This window comes from Dermochelys coriacea, chromosome 23 (genome assembly GCF_009764565.3).
Source record: "Dermochelys coriacea isolate rDerCor1 chromosome 23, rDerCor1.pri.v4, whole genome shotgun sequence".
NCBI lineage: Eukaryota > Metazoa > Chordata > Testudines > Dermochelyidae > Dermochelys > Dermochelys coriacea.
Genome location: NC_050090.1, coordinates 7,729,009 through 7,743,212, shown reverse-complemented (window position 1 = coordinate 7,743,212; position 14,204 = coordinate 7,729,009). Strand labels below are relative to the sequence as shown.

Genomic DNA, 14,204 nt, shown 5'->3' with positions numbered 1-14,204 from the left:
CTGGGACTGGGGGGTTGCAGTGTTAGTTGGGATCATTCAGAGCGACCACTAGGGCATCCTAAAGATTTTCCAATTATCATTCACAGTTTGGGTTTAAACCTTTCTTCTCAATCAATTTTGTTCATAATTGTTTTCAGCTTTGGGAAACTGGCCCACCAGCGCTCCCTGTCCCAGCTTTACCAGAACGGGCCGCTAGAAGGAGCCAGCCCTTTTCATCTGCCCTGCTGGGCCCTGATCTCTCTCTGCTCCCCATGCTTCTAGGTGCTGAGGAACCAACTCTTGCTGATTCTGCCTGCAGCTGATCATGGGAGACCTCTCACGGCATCCCCTGGCAATCTGAACTCACTGCTCTTCCCTTCCAGCAGGGCAGCCTGTCAGGGCAGGGTGTGCCGAAGTGGTGGGGTGTCCATAAGAGGGCAGCAAACATCTGGTACACCCCATCACCACTGTCAGGGCAGTTTTTTGTGTTTGCATATAGCCAGTGTAATCGGGTCTGGATCACTTGCACTTCTGCACCTTCCCATTTGTAATTCTGTGATAAATTCTCCTTTATCCGTCAGTCTCCTGTAGGGCCAGCCCGAATCAGGGGCCATACTTGATGTGTTAGAAAATTATCATTGATCATTCTTAGAAACTCCAGGGATGTTTTTCTCGTGGCAGCACAAGACCCCAGCAGGCTCCCATAGACTGATTCCCCAGAGCAACACAGAGTGTCTTTCAACACACTGCAGCAGGTATTCAAAGTGCTGTTCATCCTAGTCTTTGATTTGGGGGGCGTTGCAGATCCTAGTGGTACCCCCTCTTGCCATGTCTCAATGGGAACAGTGTTCCCTACGCTTTCCATGTCCAGCACAGCTGAGTGCTCACTAACTTTAAAGCAAGTCAGGGTGCCACCCCCCACTGCCATGTGCCCACTCTGCTCTTCCTAAATGAGGAGTGTTGCCCATTTGTTGCATTATCCATAGTGGGGCCTTGACGGGTGTTTCTGGAAAGAGGAGAAATTGATTACACAAGTCAAGTGTTTCTTTGGTGCAATCTGGTTTATTTACAAAGTCCTGTTTCCCTGAACACAGTAAAAAAAAAAAAACAAAAAGGAGCCGGCATTTTCCTTGCTCTCAATTTCCAGAGTCTGCCTCTCCAGCCAGTCCTGTGTCTCAAGGCACTACATTCCCTGTGTCACTACAGATCAGATTCACAGGAACCTCCCTAAGTCTTTATTCCCTTGGGTGTTTGCAGGCTCAGGCATTTCAGAAGTGGCTCCACTCCGATTGGTGAACGGCTCGAGTCGCTGCGCTGGGAGAGTCGAGGTGCTTCATAACCAGAAGTGGGGAACTGTGTGTGATGACACCTGGGGCTTGTCCGAGGCTGAAGTCGTGTGCAGGCAGCTGGGCTGTGGGACAGCATTATCAGCGCCACATGGGGCTCACTTTGGACAAGGATCTGACCATGTGTGGCTGGATGAGGTTCATTGCACAGGGGCAGAAGCTGCCCTCTCTGAATGCAGGGCTAAGCCTTGGGGAGAGCATGGCTGTAACCCCGGAGAAGATGCCGGTGTTGTGTGCTCAGGTAACCCCCAGGGTGGTAGGAGTCTGTGCTGCTGGAAGTGGGGTGGGGGCTCTGCAGAGGGTGCTAACCCCTGAGAGTCAGCCTAGGTGTGGTGGTGTACGTGTGCATTTTGGGGTTTGTTGTGATTGTCTCTGTACCCGTTTGTGGCAGCATCTGTGTATGTGTGTGAAGGGGTGTGCACAGGACAGTCTGAATATTTGCATACATGTGTGGCAGTTAGGGTTGCCAACCCTCCCAGACTGCCCGGAAGTCTCCTGGAATTGGCCTTGATCTCTCAGAAGCTACTGAAACCAATCTGGGAGATTTTAGGAGCTAAAAGTCCAGCGGCACAGCAGGGCTAAGGCAGGCTCCCTACCTGCCCTGGCTCTGCATGGCTCCCGGAAGCAAGTACCACGTCCCTCTGACTCCTAGGCGCAGGGGCAGCCAGGCGGTCTCTTTGCGCTGCCTGGTCCTGAGTGCTGACTCCGCAGCTCCCATTGGCCGCAGCTCCCATCCCCCTCCTGCACTCCAATGGCCTGCCCCAGCCCTCTCCCGCACTGAAACTCCCTCCTGAAGCCTGCACCCTGCACCCCAACCGCCTGCCCCAACCGAATGAAAGTGGGTGGGGGAGAGCAAGCAACAGAGGGAGGGAGGATGGAGTGAGTGGGAGCAGAGCCTTGGAGAGGGGGGCAGGGCAGGGGGCGGGGCAAGAGTGTTTGGGTTTGTGCGATTAGACAGTTGGCAACCCTAATGGCAGTATGTGTGCATGTGACAGTGTGTGTATTTGAGGCAATGTGTGTGTGTGCATAAGGATGTATGGGACTTGCGTATGGGACTCCGTGTATGTGTCTGCTTGTGTAGCAGCATGTGTATGGGGGTGCAGTATGTATGTGTGTTTGTGGCAATGTGTGTATGGGTGCACAGGGCCATATAGCAGTTGTGCATGGGATTCTGTGTGTCTGCTTGTGTAGCAGCATATGTATGGGGGGGGGGTGTGAGTGAGTGCCCGCATACATGTACGCAGGTCGGATGAAATAGAAATATTCCTCTCTGCTCTGTGCAGACACGCACACCCCATCCGCGTGCGGTGCTGGGTATCCGGGCGCGTGGCGGCAGGGAACAGCCTCTCGTGCCCTGTGCTTTGTGTTTCAGATCAGGGCCAGCTGAGGCTGCGGCTGACAAGTGGCCCAAGCTCCTGCTCCGGGCGAGTGGAGGTGCTGATTAACAACACCTGGGGTGCCGTGTGTGATGCCGGCTGGGGCCTGCCGGAGGCGGGGGTTGTGTGCAAGCAGCTGGGCTGCGGCACGGCACTGTCAGCCCCGGGCGTTGCTCAGTTCGGTCACGGGGCCAGCGACATCTGGCTGGAGGGCGTGAGCTGCTTGGGCCAGGAGTCTCTCATCACTGAGTGCCAGCTGAGCCGGCTGGGTCCCGGACTGTGTGGCCGTGGCTCCGAGGCCAGCGTGGTGTGTGCTGGGCAGGCCGGTGAGTGATCAGTGCTGTGCGCCGTAGCCATGCCCATGTTCTGCAGACATGGGGTGGGCGGGAGTGACATCCTGGCCATGCCAGGGGGTGGCCGGTCTCCAGGGGGGCAGTGCCAGGGCTCCTGCTCAGCCTGGGGCACCACTCCTGGGTCTCTGAGCAGCCTCCTCTGCCATGGGGCTCCTTCTCCTGCCAGCCCTGGCCCCGGTGCTGGAGGCTGCAACCCCTGCAGGCAAACCCAGAGCACAGATCTGGGGGGGCAGAGAGCCTGTGGGGCCTGGGGAGGAGTCTGGGGGGCAGGGCCTGTGAAAGCAGCTGGGGAAAGGCCTCTGGAAGCTAGTGCCCCCGACCCTCTCTCTAACACATCCCCCTCCCCTGGACTCCTTGGACTGGGAATGGTCCCTGGGGACAGCCCAGCCCTGAGCCCCCTCCTGCACCCAAACTCCCTCCCAGAGCCCATACCCCCTCCCGCACCCAACCCCCTGCCTCAGCCTAGTGAAAGTGAGTGAGGGTGGGGAGAGCGAGCAACGGAGGGAGGGGGGGAATGGAGTGAGAAGGGGTGTGGCCTTGGGGAAGGGGCAGGGGGCGGGGCAAGGGTGTTTGGGTTTGTGTGATTGACAGTTGGCAACCCCTTAGCCATCCCCCATGCAGGGCCCTGCACTGCCCCACACTTCGCCCTCCTCCTCAGGGCCTGTGGCAGAGGGGGTGGGGTTGGCAGCCAAGGTTGTGAGGGCAAGAAACTCAATCCCAGGTCAGGCTGTGGGGTGGGGCAGGGAGGTGGCCTCAGGATGGGGACTGTGGAGGGCAGAACAGAATCAGCTACATAGGGACTGTGGGGCTGGGGAGGGAGTGAGCCGTGGGGGGAGGGGGGCTGTGGGGTAGGGACAGAGTCAGACCGTGGGGGGAGTTATAGCCGAGGGGATGGAGTCAGCCTTGGCAGGGGGCTGTGGGAGGGGAGAGAGTCAGTCTCAGGGGCTGTGGGGCAGAGGCGGGGGTCATCCCCATGATTGTGACAGGTCCGTGGGGGGAGGCACAGTTCACTGCCTGGCTCTCTCCCCAGGCTCTGGGCTGCTCTGGTCCGTGCTCCTCAGCCTAGTTGCTGTCGCTGTGCTGATCTGCGGGGCCCTGCTCTGCTGGAGGATGCGTCAGGACAGAGCTGCTAGGAACCCCCTGGGTAAGAGACCTGGACCCCGAGCACAGCGCGGCAAGGAAGCGGGGCTGGGATGAGGGTTGCCATCCTAACCCAGGAGTACAGCGCCAGCTGGAACCCAGTGCCCTGTCCATGCCCTGTGCTGCCTCCCTGCACGGGGACCTGCTGCTCTCACAGCTACTGGGGACCCTGCTCTGACTGCCACGCCCAGGCCCACAGTCCCGGCCTGCAGATGCCCCGTCCCTACAGCCCTGCCCTGGCAGTGGGGTTGGGTTGCCAGGCATCCAGTTTTCGACCAGAACGCCCATCTGAAAAATGACCATGGCGGCTCCGGTCAGTGGCTCAGCTGGGGCCTGGGGCTATGGCAGGCTCCGCGCACTGCCTCCGCCCTGAGTGCTTGCTCCACAGCTCCCATTGGCCGGAACTGCAACCAATGGGAGCTGTGGGGGCAGAGCCTGCAGACATGAAGACAGCGCGTAGAGCCTCCCTGGTCACGCATGCACCTAGGGGCCACAAGGACCTGGTGGCTGCTTCCTGGGAGCCGCGGTAAGCGGCGCCAGGACTTTGCACCTCTAACCCCCTCCTGGACCCCCACCCCCTGCTCCAACCTGGAGTCCCCTCACTCAAACTCCCTCCTGGAGCCCGTACCCCCCCATACATCCCAACCTCCTGCCCCAGCCCCCTCTTGCACTCCAAATCCCTCATACCCATCCCTGCCCCAGAGCCCACAGTCCCAGCTGGAGCCCGCACCCACTTCTGCACCCCAATCCCCTGCTCCAGCCAGGTGAAAGTGCGTGAGGGTGGGGGAGAGTGAGCGATGGAGGGAGGGGGCATGGAGCGAGTGGGGGCAGGGCCTTGGAGAAGTGGGGGGCAGGGGTGTTCGGCTTTGTGCGATTCGAAAGTTGGCAACCCTGCGGTGAGGTCCTATTTACAAGGCGCCCTGGCACATGGGTGAGATGGGGCCAGGGGCATAGGTCATTGGCCCAGGTGCTTTACCCTGTCCTCTTGCTTGCAGGCCATGTGCATCTGGAGGAGCTGGGGGCTCCAGGTACCCCACCCCAGCCCCAGGAAACGGCAAATCCAGAAGCCCCTGAGGAGCCGGACAACGAGATGACCTGGCTGGTGAGGGAAGATGTGGTGCTGTGAGAGCCACATGCCAGCCAGGCTGGGCTGGGCTCAGCCTGCAGTGAGAGACGAGCCAGTGGGATCCTGCACAGAGCAGCCCCAGGGCTGCCAGCTGCCTGGGCTGTGGGGACACCGATGGGGCTCCTCTGGGGGCTGGGAGTCTCCACTCCCCCTGTGGAGTCCCTGGCACCATTGTCCCCCACAGCTAACTTGGAAGTTAGCTCCAACCCCTGCTCCACCCCACCTTCAGCTTTCCCTGGTGTAGCTCCCAGCAGCTCCCATGCCCATCCCTGAGCAGCCTGTGCCCAGTCATGCAGACAGCATGTGGTGCGCCATGGAGAACCATTGTCAGGTGCACAGGACAGCCGGTTCCTTCCCCACGCAATGACCATCCCAACATTTAAATGAGCTATGGGGAGAGACTGACTATGGGTGTCTGCCTGTGCCCGATGTGCCAGACTCTGGTAAAGCCTGGTGTTCTTGTCTGTCTGTACCCAATGCCTCCTGAGCTCGGGGCACCAGGCCCTGTCTGTCCGTGCAGCAGCCAGCCCGGGCCCCCAGTAAATGATCATTACAGTTTCTAGTGTGTAGATAAGGTGCAGAACTGAGTGCAGCTGCATGATGGTGCCTTGCTTAATGGAAAGGAATGGGTTGGGTTACAGATACAGAGAGCTTCCCTCTAACCTTCCCAAATTCACTCCCCGCTCTGTCCTGGCCCTCAGTTCTTCCCCGTCCCCTCCTTGTGCTGTATAAAGACCCTGCGGTAATATTACACAGCTAGACATAGAGACGGCAGTTGTATCCAGACACGAGCCCCACTGCACATTTCACAGGGGATGATGTTTGGGAACAACCACATTATTCCCCCTTCTCTTTGTGTTTAGTAGCATACTGACAGCTGAAACCTTTCTGATTTCTTAAAAAGAAAAGGAGTACTTGTGGCACCTTAGAGACTAACAAATTTATTAAATTTATTTAAATGTGTTAGTCTCTAAGGTGCCACAAGTACTCCTTTTCTTTTTGCGAATACAGACTAACACGGCTGCTACTCTGACTTCTGATTTCTTGTAATTCCCAAAAGCTTCCACAAGGTGTCAATGGCTCCCCACTCCTCAAAATTCCCCACTCTCACCCGCTCTGTAGTAGGATGACCATATGTCCTGTTTTGGCAGGGACAGTGCCCTTTTTCAGATCTGTTCTGGCCGTCCCTACTTTTTCACTAAAACTGGACATTTGCCATGATTTGTGAAGGCAGCGCTGCCTTCAGAGCTGTCCCCCCGAGCAGCAGTCCCCGCTTTCCGCTGGACACTACAGGCAGTTCTTATGGCTAGGTCAATCTAGGACAGCTCTTCACTGCTTGCATTACAGGATAGTGAAGAGTTTACTTAAAAGGATTGTACCTCAGAGATGTATAATCCCTTCCCAAGGAGCCTGGGGTTCTGGTAAAATGAATGTGCTGCACACATTAAAATGGTGCACTCCTCCCTGAGCTCAGTGACTACAGTCATGACTGGTCTTTGAGTAGGATGCATGAAGAGTAGGGTGACAGGGTGGAGAGCAGAGAGCTGTGGCTGCTGCCAGGGGGATCAGCTCTGAAGGCAGCGACGCCTGCCAGCAGCAGCAGAGAAATTTGCTGCTGTCAGGCGGTGCTAATTTCAGAACTGGCCCCCAGGGAAGCAGCCCCACTTGCTGGCTGCAGGGCAGAGCAGAGAAGTAAGGGTGACATGGTATTGCCACCCTTACTTCTGCATAGCCTCAGAGTCTGAGCCTTCCTTACTGTGAGGCTCACTACAGCATGCTTTGAGCAACTTAACCGGAGGCTGTATAGAAGCACTAAATTAATTCTTCTATCAGCTCAGTGCAAGGTCAGCATCAAGAAAGTAGGAACTGATGGGCACAGATCATGGCTAAATGGATTGTCAGCATCCGCAGGGTTGAAGGGTGCCGCACGCAGGTAATCCGATGGGGGTTAGTGGCAGTGCTCTAATTTGTAAACGCTGATTTTTTTTTTCTGGTTAGCTGAGTTGCAGCTGCAGGCTGAAAGCAGTGTGATGGTCTCTTCCCAACTCCAGTGTTTGCCTCGCTTGGGAGCCTGAGTGTTGAGACAGTGTGAAATAGGAAGGGTTTTTAATTGCACATTTTGTGGTAGCTAAGAGTCCCCCTGAGCCAAACAGGCTGCCTGCCGTAGAGGCAGAGTGCTGTGTTCAGATGCTGGGCTGGGCCAGTGTTCTGAGAGAGCCTTGTGAAGGAACACTTGCAAATCAGTTCTACCCTAGTGTTTCAGTAGCGGATTTACCAGGCCATGGAGATCTCTGGGGTAAACCCTTCGACTTGGAGATTAACTTGGCCCATAGCAAGAAATTAGTTCAGCAAAATGGGCTGCCAGGAGCAGGATCCCAGCCAGAGGCAGACTGACATCAGGGGCGGCGAGTTATATACACTCGTGGTGCCCGGGCTCCAGGAATATACAGGGCCCGACTCCACCAATGTATGGGGCCAGGTCTCTCCCCCGGCCCCGCCTACCGCCCCCCCCAGACCTCCCCCGGCCCCCCAGAGCCCGCAGCTCACCCTGACTTTGCTCTGCTGGCTCCCTGCATCAACTGCTGCCACAGGGTCCTAGTGCTCCCTCCAGTCACTAATGGCAGGGCAGGCTGCCCTTACCCTGCCCTTCTGCTCTAGCCCTGAGCCTCTCCAACACCCCAAACCCCTCAACGCCAGCCCCAGACAATGCCCTCACCCCCCCGCACCCTAATCCTCCGTCCCAGCCCTGAGCCCCTCCCACACCCCAAACCCCTCATCCCCAGCCAGAGCCCTCATCCACCTGCACCCTAATCCTCTGCCCCAGCCCTGAACCCCTCCCACACACCAAACCTCTCATCCTCAGCCCCACAGCCCTCACCCCTGAACCCCTTCCTATCCCCAAACTCCCAGAGCCTGTACCCCTCCCCCTTCCCACACACCCCCTCCATCCCCCAAACGCTGTCCCAGAACCTGCACCCCCTCCACCCCCAAATGCCATCCCAGACCCTGCACCCCTCATCCCCTCCTGCACCCCCACCCCCTGCCCCAGCCCGGAGCCTACACCCAGCACCCAAACTCCATCCCAGAGCCTCACCCCTCCTGCACCCTAATCCCCAGCCCAGGGCCTGCACCCCAGACCTCCTCCCCCCACCCCAAACTCCCTCCCAGAGCCTTAGGCAGGTGGGGGGTGGAGTGGGGAGGGAGGCAGGTTCTGGGCACCACCAAAATTTCTACAAACCTGCCACCCAACTGACATCATGTATCCAAAACATCCCTACAAGGAAGGAGCACACACAGTTCATTCACACGTATGATCTCCTTTGTCAAGGGCTGGTTGCGTTACAAGTAAGGGTGGCAATACGACCATGCTACTCTTACTTCTGTGCTGCTGCCGGCGGGGGCACTGTCTTCAGAGCCAGGCACGCCAGCAAGCAGCTGATGCTCTCCATTGCCCAGCTGTGAAGGCAATGCTGCCACCAGTCACATGATGTTGCCAGGTGATGCTTTTGGGGGGGGGGGAGGTGGCAGGGGGAGAAGGACTTGTGCATACCTGTGTCCTTAAAAGAATCAATAGTTTGTGTGTGGTCATTTTTTGCTATAAAAATGTCTAGGAAACATCTATGCAATTGTAATGAAGACCTCCAAAAACGGTTCAAGTTTTTGAAAAAAGACACTTCAACATTAGACAATAGCAAAGTTGTATGTGAAACATGAAGAGCACATTTCTCCATTGCTAACGGCAGTCAAAATGACATTACCCAGCACCTTCAAAGCAAGAAACACACTTATGCTGGTAAAAGTGTTTAACACCAAGTGTTTCAGGATTTTTTCTGAGGCAAGACACAGAAACTAAAAAAGTTTTTGCCAGTGAGGGCGTGTTTGCTTACCACTCAGTGCGGCACGGACAGTTTCCTTTCTAGTGACTGGTTTCAGAGTAGCAGCCGTGTTAGTCTGTATCCGCAAAAAGAAAAGGAGTACTTGTGACACCTTAGAGACTAACAAATTTATTTGAGCATAAGCTTTCATGAGCTACAGCTCACTTCATTGGATGCTTCATCATTCAAGCTTATTCTCAAATAAATTTGTCAGTCTCTAAGGTGTCACAAGTACTCCTTTTCTTTTTTCTAGTGACTGTACATCACAGTTTAATTAGGAAACTATGCTAATCTAAGGGCATGAGGACACTTGCAGATGTAGAGGGCTGGGAGTTAAACCAGCCTTCCGAGACCACAGCAAGGAAAACGCTGCTGACTGTTTACACTCTCAGCTGGAAGCGCACTGGCGTGGCCACATTAGCAGCTCTTGCAACGCCACAAAGAGCAGTGCATTGTGGTAGCTATCCCAGCGTTCAAGTGGCTGCAACATGCTTTTCAAATTGGGGGTGGGGTGTGTATGTGGAGGGAGAGAGAGTGGGTTTTGGGGTGCTGAGAGTGTGTCAGCATGCTGTCTTGTAAGTTCAGACCCCTTCTCCCCGCCTCTCTCTCACACACTCACAGCAAGCAACATTCCGCACTAATGCTTGCTTTGTCCCGGGGCAGATAAGCAGCCGGCTGTCAGAAACGGAGCTTTGAAAGGGGATAGCGGCATTCCTACAGCCGACTCCAAAACGCTGACTAAAATAGTCACTTGACTTAAGGGGATTATGGGATGTTTCGGGAGGCTGATCGCAGCGCAGTAATGCAACACCTCGTTCACACTGACGCCAGGGCATTTCAGCCAAGGCACAACAAGCGTTATGCTTCTCGTGGAGGTGGAGTACCAGGAGCGCCCCAGCTGCAGAGTCCAGGCGCTCTAAGTGCCTTGCCAGTGTGGACGGGTTGGGAGTTAGGGCACCTGGGACTGCTTTAATGTACTCTAACTTGCAAGTGTAGCCAAGCCCTAAGTTTTCATCTGCTCGCAAAAAATCTGAGGCAATCGTTTGCAACATCGTAGCCCCTTTATCCATTGAAAACGTGCAGCTTGAGTTGGACAAGTGTTCCTTTGTTACTCTTGCCCACTCCTGTTCTACATGCTTCAAAAGGTACACAAACGGGAACCGAGGCAGACCCATCATAGCTGGCTATGGCACTCTTACTGAAGGAATATCGGGATTCATAGAAACCATCTTCAAAGTGCTCACCACACAAAATAAATGTAAGAGCAGTAGGACAATGGAACAGATGCCTAGGAAGGTTGTGGAAGCTCCTAAACTGGAGGTTTTCAGAAGGAGGCTGGAGCCATCTGGCTGCATGGGCGATGGGTGGAGCCCCCCTTTGGGGAGGCTAGCCCCGGCTCCGCCCCTTCCACCCCCCTCCCACGGCTCGAGCCCCAAGACCTCCTCCCCACCCCGCTGCAGGTGTAGTGCGAGAAACTGCTACCAGTAGGAATTTGCTACATCTCATAGCATTTTTTTACAATCCCTTACATATGAGTAATTGCTACAGGTAGCAAATTTCTACAGCTAGCAGTTTCTTGCACTACCCCAGGATCCCCAGACTCCTCCCCCGGAGGAGCCCTGAGACACCCCTCTCAGCCGGAGGAGTCCCCACATGCCCGGAGGAGCTGGCCCCCACCTGGAGGAGCCTGGGGCCAGCCCCTCTGTGACATTCTATACCTTGGGGAGCATCCTGGAACACCCATATTCCCCATATTCATATAATCGCGATCTTACATATAAAGCATGTCTTGTAAGGTATCAGGGGAAAGGTTTTGACCTGCTGAAAGCCATTTCTTTATCCATATATGTATATCATTAATACATATGAAGTTATGAGAATTGTGTTGTATGATTGTCACTAAAACATGCTGTAAATTCAGGAATCCGCCAGATATTAGCTCCCCAGAAGCAACAAGGAAAGTAACCAACGCCTGGGCAGGTGTCAAACAACCATCAACAGCCATTGTCCAGCAAGGGAGCTGCAATTCAATGACTCACCTGCATAAGGCCACACCAGGGGAATTGCTCAACTTTGCCTGGGGACTCAGCAATGCCCCAGACATTCCTGGACTTGTGTTTTCCAAGCACATGGACTGAGGACATAAAACAGACACAGAAGCCATGTTCTGGGCCCTTCTCCTTCCCCCACCTACGCTGCAAGCACCTACGACACTGAGAAGAAAACAAGATTCCAACAGAGGAGATTGGCCTAGATTTAAGGAACAAACCTGTATATTAAGGACTGCAATATCCAGTGGGGTGAGAAAAACTGCTTAATCTAGATGTTGCCCAGTCTAATAGGGTTGAGAGTTTAGACTGTGTACTTATATTTTATTTCCTTTGGTAACTAACTCTGACTTTTTGCCTACCACTTAATATCACTTAAAATCCATCATTTATAGTCAATAAATTTGTTTAATTGTTTATCTTTACCAGTGAATTTGTATGAAGTGTGGGATAAATCTGCTCAGGTTTGACAAAGGCTAGTGTATGTCCACTTTCCATTACTGAAGTGGTGAACCAATTAATAGATTTGCACTGCCTATCTTTGAAGTACAGTGCCAGGAGCTGGGGGGATTTTGCTGGTGCCTTTCTCTGTGTGATTCATGAGTGGCTCTGGGAGCATTCATGCAATCGAGCTGGGTGTGGGGTTCCGCATGCGATTGTGCTGAGTGATCACAGTGCCTGGAGGGGTTTGCTGCTGGTCACTAGCAAGACATTGTGTGAGACAACCCCGGCTGGAGAGAGTTAAGGGGGCACAGCAGTCCCACAGGCCCAGGCTGCACCTCAGGAGGGGATCCCATCACCCCCCCCCACCACCACCACCACCACGGCTCAGAGGAGTCCAGGGCCAGCTGCAGCCACATCGTGCTGTGCCTTCCCTCCCCAGACCCCAAGCCACCCGAAGAAAAGCATCTCTCAGACTTTCCTCCAGAAGAAGCTTTTGATGAGTCTCATGCAGGTTCTGGCGTGGCTGAGGAGGCGAATAGCACATACCGTCTCCTCAGCCACCCTGGAATCTGCACAGGGCATAATAAATCAAAAACTTCCCCCCAAAATCCGGCAACTGAGGGTTTGGCGGCCGCGGCAGCACCAGGGAAGGCTGAGCCTGCCCTGGCCTATTATACCCATCACCCATGGCTGGCTGTCTTTCTGATTCCCTTAGTAACATTACTACAGAATTCCTCAATATCTTCACTAATGCATTGCTCATTCACATATTCCTCACATTTGCTTCTAAAGAATTTCCAAATTGCCCATTTAGTGGGGATATTATCCTTGCCTTCAATATTTCCTTGATCTATAATTAATGTCAGGAAGTGGTCACTACCCAGTCCTTCCTCTCTGTACATTTCCCTGCTGCATTCACTTGCTATGATGCTAGAAGTTCTTCCCAGTTCCAGACATGAGAAACTTCTGTCTGCCGTATTGAACCTGGTAGGTACTCCATCATTTAATGTCACTAAGTTATCCTCTTCAAGTAATTTCTGTAAATATTTTCCACTGTTATCATTTTCCTTACTTCCCCACAATCTGCTGTGACTACTCAGATCAGTGCACATAATGAAAGGGCATGTGACATCTGCAATCAATTCTTTCAGGTCCATAGCCTAGTTTCCTGCATGGGCTATTGTGTCACCCACAGGACTGTGGGACCACAGTGTCCCCTTTTACTTTCTGGATCAGGGTTCCTCTCATACTGCTCTGCTAGTGACAAGCAACCCCTTCAGGTTTCATTCTCACACAACCATTAGCTTGTGAAGGCACACCCAAAGTTAGATGCAGGCTCTCACAGCCTCTCATGAACTATACACAGGAAGACACCAACAAATCCCCTTCTGCCTAAGTCCCAGAGCGATGCATGAACCAGGAAAATAGGAGTTCCTCCACTTAACTAGCCTGGGGCTTGATCTGGTCAGAATACTCGGAGCTCGCCTACTGGATCAGGCCCCTATAGCCGAGCTAACACAAAACAACTACAGGGAAGGGGTCAGAGGCCCTTGCTCATGACTTTTAGCCCAGTGGCTAGGGTACACACCTAAGGCATGGGAGATCCCCAGTTCAACTCCCCTTTCCATCTGAGAGAGGGGAGGAGAATTAGGATCTGCCACCCTCCACATGGGTATTGTAACCACTGGGCTTGAGAATAGCCTTATCTGGGGAAAAGCCCCCAGTCGCTCCTATTGAAGATGTGCCACTGTGAAGAAATCATTTAAAAAGTCATCAGAGCAGACTGTCTGGACCCCAGGTCTCCCACCTCTCCAATGAGTGTACCAACCACCGTTTTGTTCAATATCTTCATAAATGATCTGGAGGATGGTGTGGATTGCACTCTCAGCAAATTTGCGGATGATACTAAACTGGGAGGAGTGGTAGATACGCTGGAGGGGAGGGATAGGATACAGAAGGACCTAGACAAATTGGAGGATTGGGCCAAAAGAAATCTAATGAGGTTCAATAAGGATAAGTGCAGGGTCCTGCACTTAGGATGGAAGAATCCAATGCACCGCTACAGACTAGGGACCGAATGGCTCGGCAGCAGTTCTGCGGAAAAGGACCTAGGGGTGACAGTGGACGAGAAGCTGGATATGAGTCAGCAGTGTGCCCTTGTTGCCAAGAAGGCCAATGGCATTTTGGGATGTATAAGTAGGGGCATAGCGAGCAGATCGAGGGACGTGATCGTTCCCCTCTATTCGACACTGGTGAGGCCTCATCTGGAGTACTGTGTCCAGTTTTGGGCCCCACACTACAGGAAGGATGTGGATAAATTGGAAAGAGTACAACGAAGGGCAACAAAAATGATTAGGGGTCTAGAGCACATGACTTATGAGGAGAGGCTGAGGGAGCTGGGATTGTTTAGTCTGCAGAAGAGAAGAATGAGGGGGGATTTGATAGCTGCTTTCAACTACCTGAAAGGGGGTTTCAAAGAGGATGGCTCTAGACTGTTCTCAATGGTAGCAGATGACA

At 54.0% G+C, this 14,204-nt stretch overlaps 1 protein-coding gene across 4 annotated transcripts in view; it reads left to right on the top strand.

Moving 5' to 3' along the window:
* The window catches only part of LOC119847424 (deleted in malignant brain tumors 1 protein-like), a 60,203-nt gene extending 53,997 nt beyond the window's left edge, over window positions 1-6,206 (top strand). For all 4 annotated transcript variants that reach the window (XM_043501279.1, XM_043501278.1, XM_043501277.1 and 1 more), the window contains 4 exons: window positions 1,237-1,566; window positions 2,698-3,027; window positions 4,085-4,198; window positions 5,190-6,206. In XM_043501279.1, the coding sequence (XP_043357214.1) occupies window positions 1,237-1,566; window positions 2,698-3,027; window positions 4,085-4,198; window positions 5,190-5,320 (905 nt within the window). In that variant the 3' untranslated portion in view covers window positions 5,321-6,206. The remainder of the gene's footprint in view (window positions 1-1,236; window positions 1,567-2,697; window positions 3,028-4,084; window positions 4,199-5,189) is intronic.
* The last annotated feature ends 7,998 nt before the right edge of the window (window positions 6,207-14,204 follow it).